This window comes from Trachurus trachurus, assembly GCF_905171665.1.
Source record: "Trachurus trachurus genome assembly, chromosome: 24".
Taxonomy (NCBI): domain Eukaryota; kingdom Metazoa; phylum Chordata; class Actinopteri; order Carangiformes; family Carangidae; genus Trachurus; species Trachurus trachurus.
The window spans coordinates 3,433,341-3,452,430 of NC_139910.1; the positions used below are offsets into that span (position 1 = coordinate 3,433,341).

At 41.3% G+C, this 19,090-nt stretch overlaps 1 protein-coding gene across 1 annotated transcript in view; it reads right to left on the bottom strand.

Moving 5' to 3' along the window:
- The window catches only part of col12a1b (collagen, type XII, alpha 1b), a gene marked incomplete at its 3' end in the record, with an annotated part of 171,033 nt that overhangs the window by 40,142 nt on the left and 111,801 nt on the right, over nt 1–19,090 (bottom strand). Inside the window, exons 48-55 of the mRNA XM_084000189.1 lie at nt 13,879–14,008; nt 12,735–12,877; nt 9,937–10,066; nt 8,315–8,434; nt 7,339–7,485; nt 6,523–6,639; nt 3,650–3,802; nt 2,018–2,092 (exon numbers count right to left, since the gene is read on the bottom strand). Coding sequence (XP_083856315.1) covers nt 2,018–2,092; nt 3,650–3,802; nt 6,523–6,639; nt 7,339–7,485; nt 8,315–8,434; nt 9,937–10,066; nt 12,735–12,877; nt 13,879–14,008 — 1,015 coding nt within the window. The remainder of the gene's footprint in view (nt 1–2,017; nt 2,093–3,649; nt 3,803–6,522; nt 6,640–7,338; nt 7,486–8,314; nt 8,435–9,936; nt 10,067–12,734; nt 12,878–13,878; nt 14,009–19,090) is intronic.

Sequence of the window (19,090 nt, forward strand, 5' to 3'; positions counted from 1 at the left end):
CTGGAGCAGCTTTCAGACCAGGACTCAGCCCGAATGAAAAGACGATCCACAGACAGAGAGACAGAGAGAGATTTCATTAACTTCCATCTCAGTCAAACATCAGCAACCTGTTGAATTTTGCATCTGCACTGAATTGCCCCTGTGGAATACACTGTAGACAGATGGGGGAATTTATTTAAGTTCAACTACAATCACATTTCGCGCTCCCTTCATGTGGTCACAGATACTTGTTCTGTTGCTTTTCATCCTGGTTTTCATTACAGAGGAGAAGAAAAAGGAGAAAACATCTTTGGAGATGCTTCATTAGGCTCCAAGTGAGGAGAGAGAGAGGGATTTAACCCGAGCCATCCGGAGCTGAGAGACACGACGGAAACACACGGATGCTGAGGTCAGGACCCGGAGAAACAGCTCCCAGTGGACGGATGGATGGATGGATGGATGGATGGATGGATGGATGGATGGATGGATGGATGGATGGATGGATGGATGGATGGATGGATGGATGGAGGAGTGATACGACTCATTAGTCAGAGTGAGTCTGGTTTGTGTCTGTGATGCAACGGCCGCTTCACTGCATGATGCAGATTTAATCGAGTAATCAATCAAACGTCCGATTGGCTCTGTGTGTGTGTGTGTGTGTGTGTGTGTGTGTGTGTGTGTGTGTGTGTGTGTGCGTGTGTGTGTGTGTGTGTGTGCGTGTGTGTGTGTGTGTGTGTGTGTGTGTGTGTGTGTGTGTGTGTGTGTGTGTGTGTGTATCACTAGGTTGATCTCACCTCACTGTGTTGCTTCTCTCCAGGGTTCAGTTGTTCAAAATGTTTCATCTGGATCTAAATTTTGAAACCTGTCATGTAATCCATCTTTACTTTTTTTCCCTAGTTGTTAAAACACAGGTGGACTGGACCGGTCTGATCCAGATACAGACTTTACAGGATCACCAGATCCAGATACTGAGTGTTACTGTAAATGTGACTGTGTAACAGACTGAAGGCTGGAAACAGCAGCATGGGCTCATTCAGAGAGGATTTATCTGAAAATGGGTTGAATGTGTTGTTTTCTGAGCTGTTTTTTGTTTCTTCTGTGTCTATTAAAGGGACATATTATGAAAATATCACTTTTTAAAGGCTCTTTAACATATATTTAGATGTTTGTTTTGCCCTCTGCCCTCCAAAATGTGAGAATTGACAAAAAAAAATCTGTAATTTTCCGGCTCCTGAGGTTGAAATCTACGTGGTTTTACCAGCTGTTCCCTCAGTTGTCTGATAATGATGCCATTAGTTTTCAAATTATTAGAATATGTCTCCTTTAAAGCTCCAGACCTTATCTTATCAGGTCTGGCTGTTTAAACACACTAAAGAATAAAACAAAGATACATCACATGTACATTATTTAAACATATTGTCAATATTCTTCCATGTGTTTCACATTCAAACTTTTACAAATTTCAGAATTAATTTAGGTATCCAGTAGTTGGGGAAAAACTCTTAATTTGTGGAATAATCAAAAGTTAACTTTATTTACTTTATCACTATAATGGTTTAAAAACCAGGTGCAAAATATAAACCGATAAATGTAAATATAGAACATGATAAATTGTTATTTATTTGACCAGTTTGACCTGAATCCACCAAACTGCTGCGATCAGAATAATCCTCATGTTCTGGATCAAAGTTTCCTGATCTGACTAAAAAGTTTTGAACGACACAAACTCAGAGGGATTGATCCAGATTAAAACCAAAGGCTGGATTACATGATCTTAATCTGATCTCAAAATCTGTTTTTAGTTTTGAAACAACTCTTTTTTTGAGATATGATCCAGAATCTGATCAGATTAACCCTTTGAACAACTGAACCCGGGTTCTGCAGCTCCAACATCCTGGAGGATCTGAATGAGCAGAGCTGACTGGACTCAACTCAACTTTATTTACAAAGCCCTTTAAAACAACCACAGCTGAAACAAAGTGCTGTACATAATGCAACATATGAAAATAAAACAAAGTGACGGGACTGAGACTCTTACCTGCCCAGCCGGGGGGGATGGTGGGTGGGGGGGTCGGGGTCGGGGGGATGGTTGGAACCGGCGTCGGCTTCATCACTACGGGAAAAACACAAACAGACACAAACTGTCATCAGAGGAGGAGTTGTAATAAATCCACAACAACAGTAAACATGTTGCATGGTGATGTCATGGTGTTGGACCGGGTCTGTCAGATGAAGTAACCGTGTGTGAGTGTGTGTGTGTGTGTGTGTGTTTGTGTGTGTGTGTGAAGGTCGGAGTCGTGTCTCTGCTGTTTGACTCAGTTCACAAACTGACAACTTCAATTTCAGCTTCACGCTCAAAGACTAAACATCCTTCCACTGGAATAACGACCTAATTAGTCAAAACACTGGAATTTAATGTAGTGATGAGATGAAAACACTCAAGGACTGAGACTGACATGAGATCTCTGTGTCTTTCTTTTTTTTTTTTTGTTCCTTTTTATTCTTTTTCAAATTATTATTTATTTTATCTTTATTTTGTGCTCTACTGTATGTCTTGTATGTCAATCACTGTGCAGCACTTGGGTAAACTTCTATGTTTTGATAGATAGATAGATAGATAGATAGATAGATAGATAGATAGATAGATAGATAGATAGATAGATAGATAGATAGATAGATAGATAGATAGATAGATAGATAGATAGATAGATAGATAGATAGATAGATAGATAGATAGATAGACTTTATTGATCCCAAGCTGGGAAATTACATTACATTTTTGGAAATGTGCTCTATAAAGTGGATTAGATTAGATTGTGTCTGACACTGTTTTATTCTCATGTAACTGTCATTTAAGTAGCACATGTGATACTGTGCATTAATATGAATAATAGTAGATTTATTATTAAAACCTGACTGATACCGTATGCACATCTGGAGAGGATTCAATATTCTCTTAATGACGGATTAGAAACCAATAATCTATAAAGTTAGAGGTTTTATTTGCTTTTTATTTCAGTTTATCTCCTCATCTATTGTCATTTCATTTATTTGTTTACTCGTTTTTAATTTTGTTATGTATGTTACAAGTTTCTTACTGTGTTAGTACAGTGTACATACAGTACCGGTCTACTAGCAAGACACGGTGACTTAGATGAGTCCAGGACTTTAAGCTTCTGTCTGTGATGTTGTTTTATTCTCATTTATCTCACAACTGTCATTTAAGTAGCACATGTGATGCTGTGCATTAATATGAATAATAGTAGATTCCTGTTTTAACTGCACTAACTGATACGTTATGTACATATGGAGAAGATTCAATACTCTCTTAGTGATGGATTGGAAACCAATAATCTTTTATTCGAGACAATTTCGAGGTTTTATTAGCTTTTTATTTCAGTTTATCTCTGTATCTATTGTCTTTTCATTTATTTATTCACTTGTTTTTAATTTGGTTTTGCATGTTACAAGTTTCTTAAGTTTCTTTCTACAGTGTACATACCGGTGTAGTACTCGTATAAATATGTATATTTGATATAGTATGACATGAGACAATGTGAATACCTAAGAAGGTTGTTGCTTCACAATAAAAGTATTTGAAACAACAATAGATTTATTATTATTATTATTGTTCTTCTAATAGTTGAGTGTTGGGAGACTGGACACTCACATGTCCTCTCCTTGGCGCTGACCCCGGGTCCCTCCAGGTTGGGGGTCTGGACGAACACGGTGGCGGTGTACAGAGCCTCCGGAGAGAGACCGTCGAAGCAGTACTGAGGCAGACCGGCAGGTATGGTGATCTCATGCTGACCTTTACTGGCGGCTGCACAGGAGGGAAACACACACACACACACACACACACACACACACACAATGTTTCAGAATAAAAGCTGGAACCTGGAATTCAAAGATTTCAAATCAAAGCAGCAGCGACCGTCGACCGTCTCGTTGTGTTTCGTTGCTAATGGAGGGAAAATAAATGATGAGCAAACTGTTTACATCTCTGTGTGACGGTGCTGATAGATTCATAATAAGGTTTCCTATTTACACTGTGAGTTCTAGTCAGCACAAACAAACAAAGCCTGTTTATTAGAGCGGCAGCTGCCCCACGGAGCGGCGGTGGCCGGCGGCGGCGGCGGCGTGATGCCCGGCCCCTGGACTCTGACATCAACAACGTTATGATGGAAACACAACGTCGCTTCCAGAACAGTGGCCTGGTTTATCAGCGGAGGAGGAACTCAGCTGATCTGAGCTCAGATCCATGTTGATAAAATATAATCCCTTGAAGAAGCTCAGCTGGTGCTTTAAAGGAATAGTTCAACATTTTGGCAAATTAGCCCATTGCCATAATCCCTATAGTCATAGCAGTAGGTTCGTTACCTTTAATTGTCGGTGCAAGCTGTTTTTAGAACGGCGGAGCAGAGCCGTGAGCTGCTCAGAGCTACGCTACGGAGGCTCATGGGATTTCTAGGTTTCCCTCATCAAACTCATCAAATACACAATCCAACAACTCCACAACACTCTGGTGGACAAGTTGTGACCTGCACATTCACCACACTATGAGATAATAACACAACGTTACCAGACAGAGTTGTTTTAGAGGGAAATTCATGCAAAACTGCTGATGTGCGTTCCCGTCGGGAGCAGTTTTTCATCAAGCAGTCTCTGTATTTCCCTCTAAAACAACTCTGTGTGGTAACGTTGTGTTATTATCTCATAGCGTGGTGAATGTGCAGGTCACAACTTGTCCACCAGAGCGTTGTGGAGTTGTTGGATTGTGTATTTGATGAGTTCGATGAGTTTGAAACCAAGAAATCCCATAATGAGCCTCCGTAGCGTAGCTCTGAGCAGCTCACGGCTCTGCTCCACCGTTCTAAAAATAGCTTGCACCGACAATTAAAGGTAACAAACCTACTGCTATGACTATAGGGATTATGGCAATGGGCCAATTTGCCAAAATGTTGATCTAGTTCTTTAAGATGCCGGCAGCCGACCAGTGTTTCCATGTTTTTTTTTTCGTTTTTTTTTTAAATATGGAGGAAATATCAGCGTGTGGTTTTTCCGCTCCTTCATCTCGCCACCGCCTCCGTCTCCTCAGCTGTTTGCCGTTCCACTGGAGAACAAACACTCGACTGATTTGTTGACTCGTCTTCGCTGCGGAGGATTCCTGGTTAACCTCCTCTCCATCTGGCTCACGCTAGCGCACGCCTGTTTGTCCTGGCGACGCGTCCTAACGGCCCAGAAGATGCTAATGACTACCATATAGATATTTAAAGTATTGATGCGAGTTTTTCCTTTGTTTTGTTGTTTTTTGTTTTTTTTGCTGTTAAGCTGTGAAGCCGTGTCCGTGTCCGTGTCCGTGTGCGGATACGAAGCAGATGGGAATCAAAGACCCGGCAGTAATTGAAACGGATGTAATCTCTGCAGACAGAGACACAATTAAGTCTTGGTGGTCGGGGGCTTTCAGTCCCGGCCAAGACTCGCATCCTGCTTCGAGTAATAATCACAAGAAGGAGGGATGGAGATAAACAAGAAGAGAAAAAAAAAAAGAAAAGTCTAGACCAGGTCCCAAACAGCAGCGTCCAGATGAGCTCATCCTGGACTTCAGCTGCACATCTGTCCCATCTGCTGGGACTCTGCTCACGTTACCGCTGCTGCTTCCTCTCAGACAGGACCAGGACCAGGACCAGGACCAGGACTAGAGACCAGGACCAGGACTAGAGACCAGGACCAGGACCAGGACCAGGACCAGGACCAGGACCAGGACCAGGACCCACTCACTGATCCACTGAGCAGTTGGTGTGCACTAAACAGTCCATTCGAACCAAAAGCTCTTAGTTCGGTTCGTTTTCGTCAGTGTGAAAACATCAATCGCATTAAAGGACAATTCCGGGCAAATTCAACTTGGGGCTGTATTTTCCTAACATTTTACAACTCCCTCCTTCCATTTAAAGCCCCATGTCTTGGTCTTAGCTTGACTAAAATGTGTAAATGCTAATCTACACATTATCATCATACGAGGCGACAGAGCGTCAACCGTCTGGATGTAAATGAACTTGAGTCTCCTAGTAGTCAGGAGTTGATATTCCTGTGTTAATGACACAGACGGGAGCTCCCACTGCACCTGAACACACCGAGCGTCAACTTGGGTCTTTGAGGGATGTAAACAGCCTAAGCAGCGGAACTTCAATCCGAGGTTTGTATAATTAATTAGCATTGCAATTATTTAGACTATATTTGATTTTACACATACACAGTGTTGTGAAATTAATTAATGCATAATAATCGTGATAATCGTAATACTGTGTACCAAGAAAATTTACAATCGTGACATCACTAATCTCTGGTTTACAATAATATAATGATGTAAACAGCTGCTGATCCGCTTATTGATCAATCGATTTATCATTTCAGAGCTACAACACAGTCAATCATGAAACTGACTGATGAAATCAACAGAATATTCATAATAAAACATATAAAATAAACATGTATCTGGTTGTTATGAAGCTGCGTGGTGTTGAAGGAGGAGAGGAGACTCACGGTCGGCCGGGTCCAGTCTGATGCGGTACGACGTGGCCGCGCGGTGAGGAGTCCACTTGATGCAGAACTTGTCGTGACCGACGTTGAAGGTCTCGATGTTGGTGACGTTCAGGTACACTGCAGAGGGTGGGAAATCACAGCTCAACACACGACACAGAGGCAGAGAAAGTTTCACTTCAACACATCAACCTGTGTGAAACATAGTGTAACTGAAGAAGCTCTAAAAGAGAGAGGATGTGGAAAAGATTCACAGTAAAGAAGTCCTGGAGAAGTCTTTAGGTCATTAAATACGGAAGCGTATTGCATTCACTTGAGTGATTTATCTTTTGGTTTGTTTTTTGGGGTAATTACTTCTGTTTTTCTGAGTAATTTATTTTTTTGTTTGTTTTTCAAATCATTTTTTTAGTTTTTCTGAATATTGTTTTTCTGTTTTTCAGAGAGTGTCACTCAGAAAATATCAGAGCAGTCCGATTTATTTATTTATTTTGAAATCAGTCCTTATGTTACTTGCAGGTGGGAGCTTCTCGCGGGATTTTGAAATCTCAATACCTAAGTCAGAAAAAAATTTCCTCGAAAAACAGAAAAAAAAATAGTGAGAAAAACATAAAAAATGTCCTCGAAAAACAAACCAAAAAATAAATTACTCAGAAAAACAGGATTTTTTTTAATTATTCATGTGAATGCAATACACTTCCGTAATTAAATGATATTTACGCAAATTATCTTAAATATTTCACAAAGTTAAAACAGAAACTTGAAGGTTTTTTTCTTCTTAACTGAACCAGAACTACAGTAACTCCTCCTCTCTGTACGTACGTGTGGTTCCCTGTCCGTCCAGCGGCGTGCTCATGCCGCCCGTGTACTGAGCGATGACCTTGACGTCGTAGGTGGTTCCCGGCTGCAGGTTGTGCAGCGTGTAGGAGGTGACGTCGCCCACGAAGATGTCGATGGGCTGGTCGGTGCCTGGACAACAGGACGCCACGGAGACGGAGAGCGAGAGAGTGAGACATCCACTCAAAACTAAAGAGCATTTAGTTAAATAATCGTCCTCTCTTTAATCATCATTACTGACATGTTTAGTATCTGGCTCATTTTAATTGTGATATACAAACTTGTCCCTATTGAATAAACCAGTTTAAATACATGAACCTGTCACTTGTGTTCTGATTAAATTAAAAACATATATATTTCTTTACCTTTGTGTATTTACAGTATGTAAAAAGGTATGTGTGAATGTGACAATATGTATGTATATAAGATCTCAGTGAATTGAAAATAAGAGCTTGACAGAGGAGAAAGGGTTCAAGTTCACAATGTGCTTCTATTGTAGAAACTGTATAGAAATGAACAGATGTATTATGTTTAAAAGAAAAAACAATAAAAATATGAGAAAGAGAAATGAATGAACCTGGCTTTATTAAACCAGTTTTAACTCATTTTAAACCTCTAAACTCTGATTAGATCTGATCTCAGATTAAATCAAAACTTGTTGGTGAAATCCAGAAAAGAAGTAAAAACATGTTACAGAATGATTCGGTTTCCTACTTTTCTGTAAAACTTTTTGGATTTAATGTAAAACTGCAGACTTCAATCCACTTAAACTTATTCAAATAAAAGAAGAAGGTGCAATAGTAAAAACCGCTCACAGCTCAGCGACACATTAAACTGTGTTTTGTTCCTTCAGATCCCGTTCATTCAGGAGTTGCATTGTGTTTTTTTGTATTAAACTATTTTTCTTTTCGTTTCAATGAATGAAACGAATAAACTGAACTGAACTAAAACATGAACTGACCTTCAGGAGTGTAGATGAGTCTGTAGCCCTGGACCGGAACTCCCACTGGGTCCCAGGCCACCCGGAACCGCGTGTACCACTCGTCTGAGACCCGCAGCACCCTGGGGCTGAGCAGACCCACTGGGATGGAGACAGAGAGATGGAGAGACAGAGAGACAGAGAGAGAGAGAGAGAGACAGAGAGAGAGAGACAGAGAGACACGTCATCAAACAGCTGGATTCTCATTCCCAGTCTCAGCTCTTTCTCAATAATTGGATTTTTATGACATAAGTGACGAAAATGTGGAGTTGAAAAATGATTTTTTTTTTTAAGAAGCAGAAAATGAGTTGTTGAGTTAATCATCTGTTCATAATAATCAGACTTTTAATCTGAAAAGCCCAAACCACTTCCTGTGTGAAGGTTCTGCCTCAGCAGCTCAGAGTCTTTACATCTGTTTACGACCTTCATTACATGTAATACACATGTTTAGGTTGGACTCAACAAGCCCAGTGTGTGTGTGTGTTCATACTTGGACTGACTCCTGAAAGTGGCACACACACACTTCCTCAGAGTGTGTGTGTGTGTGTGTGTGTGTGTGTTGTTTGTGTAACTACTGCTGCTGCTCGGCTCCTGGACACTAACACGTGTTGGCACTGTTGACTAATGTATGTCTGCTCTATTTATCCTCACTCTGCACACACACACTCTCTCTTCATGCACTGAACAAGTTTTGCTTCCTTATCATGTCTTCTTTCAGACTAGAGGAAAGAAACGGTAGAAAATCCAAATTAAGGTTTTTGTTTTACTTCATTTTCTCTTCTTTTATCTGGAAATTTCTCCTAAATTCACCAGAAGTTAGTCTGACCCATGTCATGTCAGGTCTCATTGTAAAGCTCTCTCTCTCCTGAACAATGATGTGGCTCCAAAAATCATCATTTCCTCTGTATCTGCAACCAATCGTAAAAGTAGGATTGACAATAACAATCTATGTAATTTTACAGTCCAAGTCTTTAAAGGCCGTTTTCTCAAAATGAGTTTTTCAGACTCTGACTCTGAGCTAGAAATCTCCACTTCAGCAGCACTTACAGACACCAAACCTTCCACTTTGATCCCTTTCTATATTCTGAAGGTTTTTACAGAGGGGATTGTTGATATATCATTCACAGCCTGATTTATACAAGATTTGATTACTAAAAACATGGAGAAATTAGATGTTTTAGGGCTGGTGACAGTATTTTCTCATTTACAGAGTGATATACAGATGGAAATTAGCTGGGAGCTAAATCTGGTGCAACCATCTTTTCATTTTTTTTTAAATGATTAATGTAATTGCACATTGTCCCGTATTAAACGAATAAACTAAACTAAACTAAACTATAAAAAGAGATATCCAAAATCCTCCTCTGTAAAAACTTCAGACTCTAATGTGTCAACAAAATAAAACAAGAATTTTGAAAGAAGCTTTATCCATTGGTCAGATTTCGGTTCTGGAAATGAATGCAAATTAGCGCATATTTCATTAGATATGGCCTCATTTACATATTTAAACATACAATTTGACTAAACTTGTAATACAAAAAATAACTGTCTTGTGTGTGTGCGTGTGTGTGTGTGTGTGTGTGTGTGTGTGTGTGTGTCCTCACGTGTGCGTCCGTTCCCGTTGAGTTGCCCCCCCGGCCCCTCGGCGTAGACCGCCTCCACCGTGATGTTGTACGGCGTGTCGGGGACCAGGTTCTGCAGCCGGGCGTTGTTCCTGTTGCCAGGGACGACGGCCTGAAACATCACAGAGACACAGAGACGCCACGGTCAGAAGACCAACACTCCCCCTCAGACCAATCAAGTCACTGACGTCCTTTCTTTCAGGACAACCTGGGCTTTCAGAATATTACTGCCTATAGAGGAGCCATAAGAATGTAGAAACAGGTTCATGATCAGAAAAATAAATGGAAAAAAGTAAATTTCACATATATTTGTTGGAAATACCCCCCAGAAATATTATAAACTTATTTTTAGACACGATATAACTGATCTTTGAGGTCTTGTGGATTAAGGGGAAAAGAATAAGGGCTCTAACTATGATACAAAATAGATTATTTACATAATTTACAAAGAGGCAGAGCCACATCTCAGGTCTGATGTTTCCATTGGTTTCACAGGCTTTTTGTCTTGTTTCCTGCAGTAAACCAACTCCCTCCTTCCATATTAGGCCTCATGTCTTGGTTTTAGCTTGACTCAACTGTGTAAATGGTCATCTACTCATTATTTATTACATTTACGGTTTATTTTCCAGATTAATCGTGATCATATGAGGCAACGGAGCATCAACCGTCTGGATGTAAATGAACTTGAGTCTCCTATTGGACGAGGATGTTTGAGGCAGGACTCCTCCGTCTCTGGCTGAGCTACAGACTCACCTGTCGACTCTTTGTAAAGGCTGAAGTGTCCCGCTTTCAATAAAAGAAGAATTACGTCGCTATCATTCAGCGTTCCAGAGATAGATGTGAAAGAGTACGACCATCCCCCCCCATCATATACTGTACGATGGCACCGACCTCAGAGTTAATGTGAAGATGCAGGTTTCTCTGCTGAGCCCATTTAACTCTTTGTTACTAATAAAACCTGTTAAATCCATCTAAGTCAGAGCTGAGCCTCTGTTTTCACTGTAGAAACTGTACCAACTACAAAACATAAAATAAAAACCTTTCTCCATTAGACACAGATGTCGACGCTGTCGTAATAATTGTGTGTTTATAAATGGTGATGGAGGTTTATAAAGTTTCCATTTCTGCTCCGTCCCAGTCGTCTGCAGACTTCATCATTTCATCATTTCATCATTTCATCCGTCCATCCCTCCATCCTGTCTTCCTCCATCTGACTCATGCACAACAACAGGTGTTTACTCACTAACAAGCTGAGGCAGCGAGCAGCTGGGCCGGCTCTGCCCCGCTCCGCCGCTCCAACTCATTACTTAGGACTATTAATAACGTTATTATGGCCCAAATTATACTGTTTGTTTAACTGACCCTGTAATTAGTCTCCCCCTTAATCGCTGATTTATATCCTTAAACGAGCCAAGGGAATCCTGGGATGTGACTTCACCGCATAGTTGGAGGGAAACATCAGAGCAGATGAACCAGAGTGTATCGAGAGTTTATCTGAAACACTTAAACACCGTTATTACCTGGAAACAACCTCTAATTACAGAGAAAACACTGATTCAGATGCTTTCAATTCTTCAAAGTGGTATTTAAACTGATATTTTTCTGTTTTTTGTTCGATAAGATTTGATTTCCTTCCTGGAAATAGAGTAAAAGTTCTGCTCATGAGTGATGATTTGTGTGTTGTTGTTTTAAACTCTTCTTCAGAATCTGCTTCTGAAAATATTTCTCGAAGGAAAAACAAACCAGAGGGGGAATATTTACGAGGCAAAAACATGTCAAATGACTAGAGTATAATGAATAGCTGACATTAGAGGAGAAGCTTCAACTGGAATTAGCTCGTCACTAACTCACAGAGCGCTGACAGGACTGAAGGATTCATGTCGGACTCACTGAGACTTTAGTGGAATAATATAATATATAACTGCAGTGGCATCATGCAAAAACTTTGTCCTCCCCTCTGGTCCAAATGTTTGTTAATGTCAACAGTTCAGCAAGTGGCAGATGAAACTATCTCCATAATAAAGGCATAAAGTTAAACATTAAACACTCTTTTGCAATATTTTAAAGTCCCCCTACAGAGGCATTTTAAAATTTGTAAAAATGCTCTGCTACAGTATGACTATTTTTTGATTAAAATAGTTTTCCAACAAAAAAAGTTGTTTAAAAAAACTCTCAAAGAGGCTAAAAACACGTCTACTATTTCTCCCTCATTGAAAAATCCAGATTATATGAATATTCATGAGTATGCAAATGAATCGTCAACCAATGATACTGTTTTGATTGAACATCTAGCTGTATAAGTAGATGTGAACACAGTGAACAACATATGAGATGCAAAAAAAAGGAATCAACGGGATTGGTTGTTTGGGATTCTGACGTATTAAACCCGACTGGGTGCTGAAAAACTGAATCCAACTTTTTTAGACTCTTTGAAGGCTTTGAAACTGCATTTTCACATCTAAAATGATCAGCTATGGCGACATTGCTGATGAAATGTCTTGTAGCAGAATATATTTTGGAAAATCTTCAATCAATATCAGTGTATAATTTTAGTTTTCTACCGTTTCAGAGTGAAAAAGGGAAACAAAGCAGCAGCCTGCAAAAGAATGGGAAACGCAGGAGACTTGAGCTCTCAGATAACTTTGACCAAGGTATCAGACAAGAGATTTACTATTTACACACTGTGAAAATATATAAAAAAGATATAGACATATAGTTTAAAATGTAAAGGGAAAGAGTCATCTGTAACTTTATGCCTGTTTGCTGTGTGGGACACTTACGAACTCGGTGATGGGGTCTCCGGTCATGGGGGCGTAGCCGATCTTGTACTGTCGGACGGGGCCCTCGGCGTGCTCCCAGCTGATGGTCAGGGTGCTGGTGGTGGCGTCGAACACTCGCATGTTCCTGGGGCCGGCACGAGGCACTGCAGCAGGAAACACACAGCAGGTTAACAAGGCAAGGCGGTTTTTCACCACGCTATGAGATAATAACACAACGTTACCACACAGAGTTGTTTTAGAGGGAAATACAGAGACTGCTTGATGAAAAACTGTCCCTGAAGGCAACATGCATCAGCGGTTTTGCATGAATTTCCCTCTAAAACAACTCTGTCTGGTAACGTTGTGTTATTATCTCATAGCGTGGTGAATGTGCAGCTCACAACTTGTCCACCAGAGCGTTGTGGAGTTGTTGGATTGTGTATTTGATGAGTTTGATGAGGGAAACCAAGAAATCCCATTAGCCTCCGTAGCGTAGCTCTGAGCAGCTCACGGCTCTGCTCCACCGTTCTCAAAATAGCTTGCACCGACAATTAAAGGTAATGAACCTACTGCTATGACTATAGGGATTATGGCAATGGGGCAATTTGCCAAAATGTTTAACTATCGCTTTAAAATTTCAGGGGTGCAAGCAAAAAATTTAGGGGTGCACACCGTAGATCAACTTGTAAAGCAAATATTCACATTTCCTTTTCATTTATGATCCTCAAACACATTGGTCTGACACCTGTAATGACAGATACTAGATTCTTTGAGTCGTTCCTTCCACGTTTCAACAGTGTTAAGAAGAACCCATTAAATTTACTGGTTGCACATGTGCAAGTAGATGAAACATTGACTTGCACTGTCTCAAATTGTAAAAGCCAGTCTGGAGCCCTGGACTCTTAGAGATCGAGTGCTGATGTAACAGGAGAAAATAACGTCCTCACACTCTGGGAGTAGAGAGGAGTTTGGTTTGGGAAAACATGACGTCTGTGTTTCCTGTTTGTTTTATGATTCCTGCTTCATATAGTCTGTAGATATAAAACCCCACTGACTCATCATCGTCGTCATGTTTAGAGAAAGTGTTTGTGGACGGATGACTCTCTGGTTGTGTATACATCCAGCTCTCTGCTTGTTTACGTCTCCAAACGTGTTTAAAACTTACGTGTCTTGTCATTGCCCGCCACCGGCGGTCCTTCTCCGTCGGCGTACAGCGCGACCACGTTGATGTTGTAGGGCGTGTCGGGGATCAGGTTGTCCAGGAAGGCGTTGTTGATGGTCCCAGGAACCAGGACCTTAGAGGAGAAGGAACACCGGAGGGTCAACATCTCTATAGACATCGATGAGGATCCAAACGCAAATGACTCCTCGTGCATTAGATAAAGATCTGGCAGCTGTAATGTACATAATGAGCTCACGGCCCGTCCCGTGTCCAGTGGTCTCCTGCAGCCAAACGTCTCCTCAAACACTAACAAAGCCTCCCGGGGGCTGGAGGCCAAACGCATCCGTCAGTCAGAGAGCGAAAGCGGCTCATAAACACTCTGTGCTGCTGAGCGTGGACTCTGTCATCGGCTCCGACGCGCAGCCCGACGTGTTTTCTAACAACATGACTGCAGAGAAGCGTCTCCTGTCTCTGGGATTATCACGGCCTCCGTCCTCCACCGTTACATCATGGGAAACCAACGTCTGCTGCCTGAGCTCATGTTTTGGAGAGTTTTCTGGCTCATCGGAGCATGAAATAGGTTCCTCGAGTGATGATGTCGAGGTTGAGATCCTGCAACTGGAAGCTCATACCGGGTCTGAACCGAGGCCTGGCCACAGCGCTGGCCATTGTCCTCCGAAAACAGGATGAATTACGTTTGACCGGAGGTTTTTAGTCATGCACTCGCAGCTCTATAACTCTGTGGTCCAGTTTCTGTTGGGTCATTAGTGGGTTCTGGACTCAAGTTCTTACAGAGAACAATGTAGGAACCGGATCAGAGGAGTCAGAAATACCAGAAAAAGACCAGAGACCAGGACCTCTCCTCTTTCCTTTCCCTTTTCCTTTCTATTTTCTTTCTGGGCTACACTCACATCCAGCTGCTGTTGAACATCAGCACTGTCAGACTTCTTTGTAAACTCACTGTATAAAACACCAAATCTTCAGGATTGGTGATACTACTGGACCCTACAAGCATTAACTGACACCTAAACCAAGGCCTTGGGTATTTGATACCAGGTAAGTCCCAGCCCCTGGACCAATGATGGTGGTTTAGTGGTAGTGTTGTGGTACTCAAGGCCGGTCTTGGACTTGAACAAGGTCTTGACTCAATCTCAACCCCTCAAAGTCTTGGGCTCTGTCCCATTTTACCAACTTCCACTCGATCTTGGCCCTAGCACTCAGTTTTGAGCATTCCCAATTCTTTTAAGAGCGAGGGGAAGTGGTTTTCAACCCTTAAAACTACCCTTTAAATCGGAGGGAGACTTCAAACGTAGCACCACAATACTTTGCAAACTGTTGTTCTATATCTTTTTCCGTTTTATTGCGGGTGGCACCAGCTTTTCAGGCCGATATTGCCACCTTCTGTTTCCTGCATTTCCTGCAAGGAAGATCATTAAAGCCCACACGGCAGATAACACAACAGCTGGAGCCGGCATTTTCAAACATGAATGGAAACCATAGAAACCCCATTACAGGTTGTGTTGTCCCATTGCGTAGGGTACGGTCTCTACCTCACTTCATCGTCAAGGGGTTTCGCATTTGGAGGCCACTTGAAACCGAGTGCAAGAGGCATTCGGGATTGGGCCTTTGGTCTTGGTCCTGACCTGGTTTTGAGTTGGTGGTTTTGTCCACGACACTATTTAGTGGTTACAGCTCTTCTTATAACCCTAACCGTAACCATGGAAACCCCACGACAGGTTGGTATGTAGGGTTGCGTCGGGTACGGTCTCTATTCGTCAAGGGGTGTCTTCCATTGGAGGCCACTTGAAACCGAGTGCTAGTGTTGAGGCAAGAGAAATGGGATCAGGCCTTTGGTCTTGGAGCTCTAAAACCATCGATCACCAGTTTGAATCCCATTTACTTCCAGCTGTTTCCTGTCTATCTTCACTGCTACTGTCAATAAAGGCCCAAAAAACCAATAAGCGACACAGCTGTGAAGTATAAACCTTCCCTTTGCCATCTAAATCTGCACCAGATCCAGAGCCCGGTCCAAGTATCATGTGGTCATAACTCCACCAATGGCAGCGCCATCTGCTCTGTCATTGGTTTAAAAATGATCCATCGTCTGAATTCATTGATGTTTGATATAAAATAAAACGCTGAGGTCAGTTTGAGCTTCATTAAACCGAGTTAGTCATCACTTCTGCTCGCATCTTCGTGTCTTCTTCTCTGTGTCTCTGCTAAAAACCTCCAAGACTAAACCAAAGTTAATTAAAATAAATCAAAAGCAAAAACAGAAAATAAATAGAGAAAATTATGACTGGAGGGGGATAATAAACTATAACACCGTTAGCTTTCTTTATGGCGTCATCAAAGCGCCTCCTAATCATCACAACAGCTTCATTAGATTACAGAAACTCCAACCATAGGAGCTCTCACTGATGTCAGTCACAGATGTGTGTCGGCGTCACAGAGTTCAAACTCTTTGTGGGGAAATAAAGTCCTCGTTTCTCTCTCTCCCCCCCACAATCCAGACGTTTGCACCGGTGCGTGAAATCAGTGCTGATGGAGAGATACAAAACGCTGACAAGTCATGATTTCCATATTTAAAAGCATTACCATAATTACTGCTGCGCAAAACATCTGTGCAACATCAGAACCAACACTTAGAGCAGCGACCGGCGCCAGAGAAAAGAGACCACCTGTTGTTTCCATGAAGAGAGAGCGGTGGGGAGGGGGGAGGGGGGCGAGCCGGTGATTTCACCACTTTCATCAGACAGACGAAGAAGAAGATGGATGAAGGAGGAAGAAGCAGCTACTGTTACAGTCTATGTTCAGACACTGTGATGTCAGTGTGAACGGTCATTTCTGATTAATTTTCATATATTCCATAGGAAACTGACGATGCAATGTTTGTCGGGTCTTAATGCACTGATCAATTGTGAGATTTTGGCTATTTTGCTTCTTTATCATGTCTCCTGTCAGAAAAGTGGAAAGAAATGGTAGAAAATCCACATAAAGGTGGTTATTTAACTTCATTTTATCTTCTTTCGTCTGTAGTTTTCTCCTAAATTCACCAAGAGTTAACAGCTACTGTGTTAGACTGTGCCCATGCATGTTGTCAGGTATCATTGTAAACCTCTCTCTCTCCTGAACAATGATGTAGGCTCCAAGCAACAAATCATAAAAGTACGATTGACAATAACAATCTATGTAATTTTACAGTCCAAATCTTTAAAGGCCGTTTTCTCAAAATTTAGTTTTACCTCAGACTCTGAGCTAGAAATCTTCACTTCAGCAGCACTTACAGACACCAAACCTTCCAGTTTGATCCCTTTCTATGTCCTGAAGGTTTTTACAGAGGGGATTGTTGATATATCATTCACAGCCTCATTTATACAACATTTTATTAATAAAAACATGGAGATTAGATGTTTTTTAGGGCTGGTGACAGTATTTTCTCATTTACAAAGTGATAAAGAGATAAAGAGATATCCACAATCCCATCTGTAAAAACTTCTGACACTAATATGTCAACAAAATAAAACTAGAATTGTGTGGTAAAGTGGTTTTACCCATTGTTCAGATTTCTGTTCTGGAAATGCAAATTAGCACATATTTCATTAGATATTGCCTCATTTACATATTTAAACATAATATTTGACAAAACTTGTAATACAAAAAATATTTGTCTTAATGTAAGTGATAAACTTGGGAAGTTTCATGGTGATATCTGTTAGTTTAAATTTTTACCCTATTCAACCTTAGGGTGAATTCAGTCCTGGATCGTTTGGAGCAGTTGTTCAGAAACAGGGAGCCAAAGATGGGTTCGTTTGGTTCAGATGTGAACACAGTAATGGCGCTCGGATGCAGGATAAAACAAGCGGGTTGTTTCCCATATGGCATTTGTTTACATGTTTGGACCGGTTGGGACTGTTACCATGTGAACACAAACGACCCAAAAGAAAAATGCAACAATCATATTGTTTTAGCTTCATGACTCAGAACAAAGCAAACGAACCACAGGTCTGAATACACAACATTCATTTAACAAAAAAAAAAAAAAAAAGCAGCTCCTGTGATTTGGTTCGTGCACTAAGTAATAATCCAGATGTGGAACTAGACTATAAATCTAATCCCAAATCATGAGACTTCAAGTCTCTAAATAAAGTCAAGCTTGACAGTGGGACAGAGAGTCCAACTCCTAAACTTTTGTGTTTCATTTCCTGTTTTCTTGCGTGTCGTTCCAAAAACACAACCTGATTAACCGCTGTCTGCTTGATTCATGGTGGATCTATTACCTGGGAAAATTTGCAGCACACTTTATATTTATCAAGTTATTCCAAGAAGAAGGCCGAGGTCCAAGAGAAGGCCTGAGTCATCTGTGTTCAAAGTGCTTTTTGATTTAATCATCAGCTTCGTGGCCTGATTCTCCACCTCTGCTGGAAGACGTCGACTTCAATAGATTTCAAAACGTCTGTTCTTGTTTCAGATTCTTTCTGAAGTGATCGATCAGCGGAGGACGATGAGTGGTTTCTCTGTTTCACATCAAAGAAAACTGAATATTGTTTTATTGCAATGGGACAAAACATCTGAAGATGTGAGGGTCTTGGCGCGTTCCCGACGTCTGACGGACAAACTCAACAAACTACAAATAATCAACAGACTTGGTCAATAATGAAAACACTCGCCGGCTGCAACAGGATCTGTCATGATATCTTCTTTATCTTTAAAACAAGCAGCACAGAACCTGCTCGGGGGCGATGAGATAACTCTCCCGTTGTCCAATGTAATTTCACTTATCTCAGGAATTTTTTTCTGGAAACATCCAGGAAGAGTCGAGTCTCACTCGGCCGTTTACAGCAAGTCCATTCACAGTGAAGAAACTGTGACCTGAGGACACTTTTAGTGTTTTAAAGGTATAATATGTAGGAATTCCCCCCATCTAGCGGTGCGGTTGCATATCGGAACGTATTTTTCATGTTGCATTCACCTGAAATTGGGCAGACGGCAGACGGACGACAGCCGCTGCACATAACGGCATAAACAAGTGGTCCGTCAGCACGAGGCAAAACAATACACGTGACAATATGTTGTCATGGCGATGTGGTATTGTTTACCTGACCCACGTTTTACCGGCTTTCTCTGGACTTCTGTGACTAAAATGACATCTGGTTTGTTAGCGACGGCTGTCTGCCCGACTGCAGGTGAATGCAGCATCAGTGTAACGCTCCAT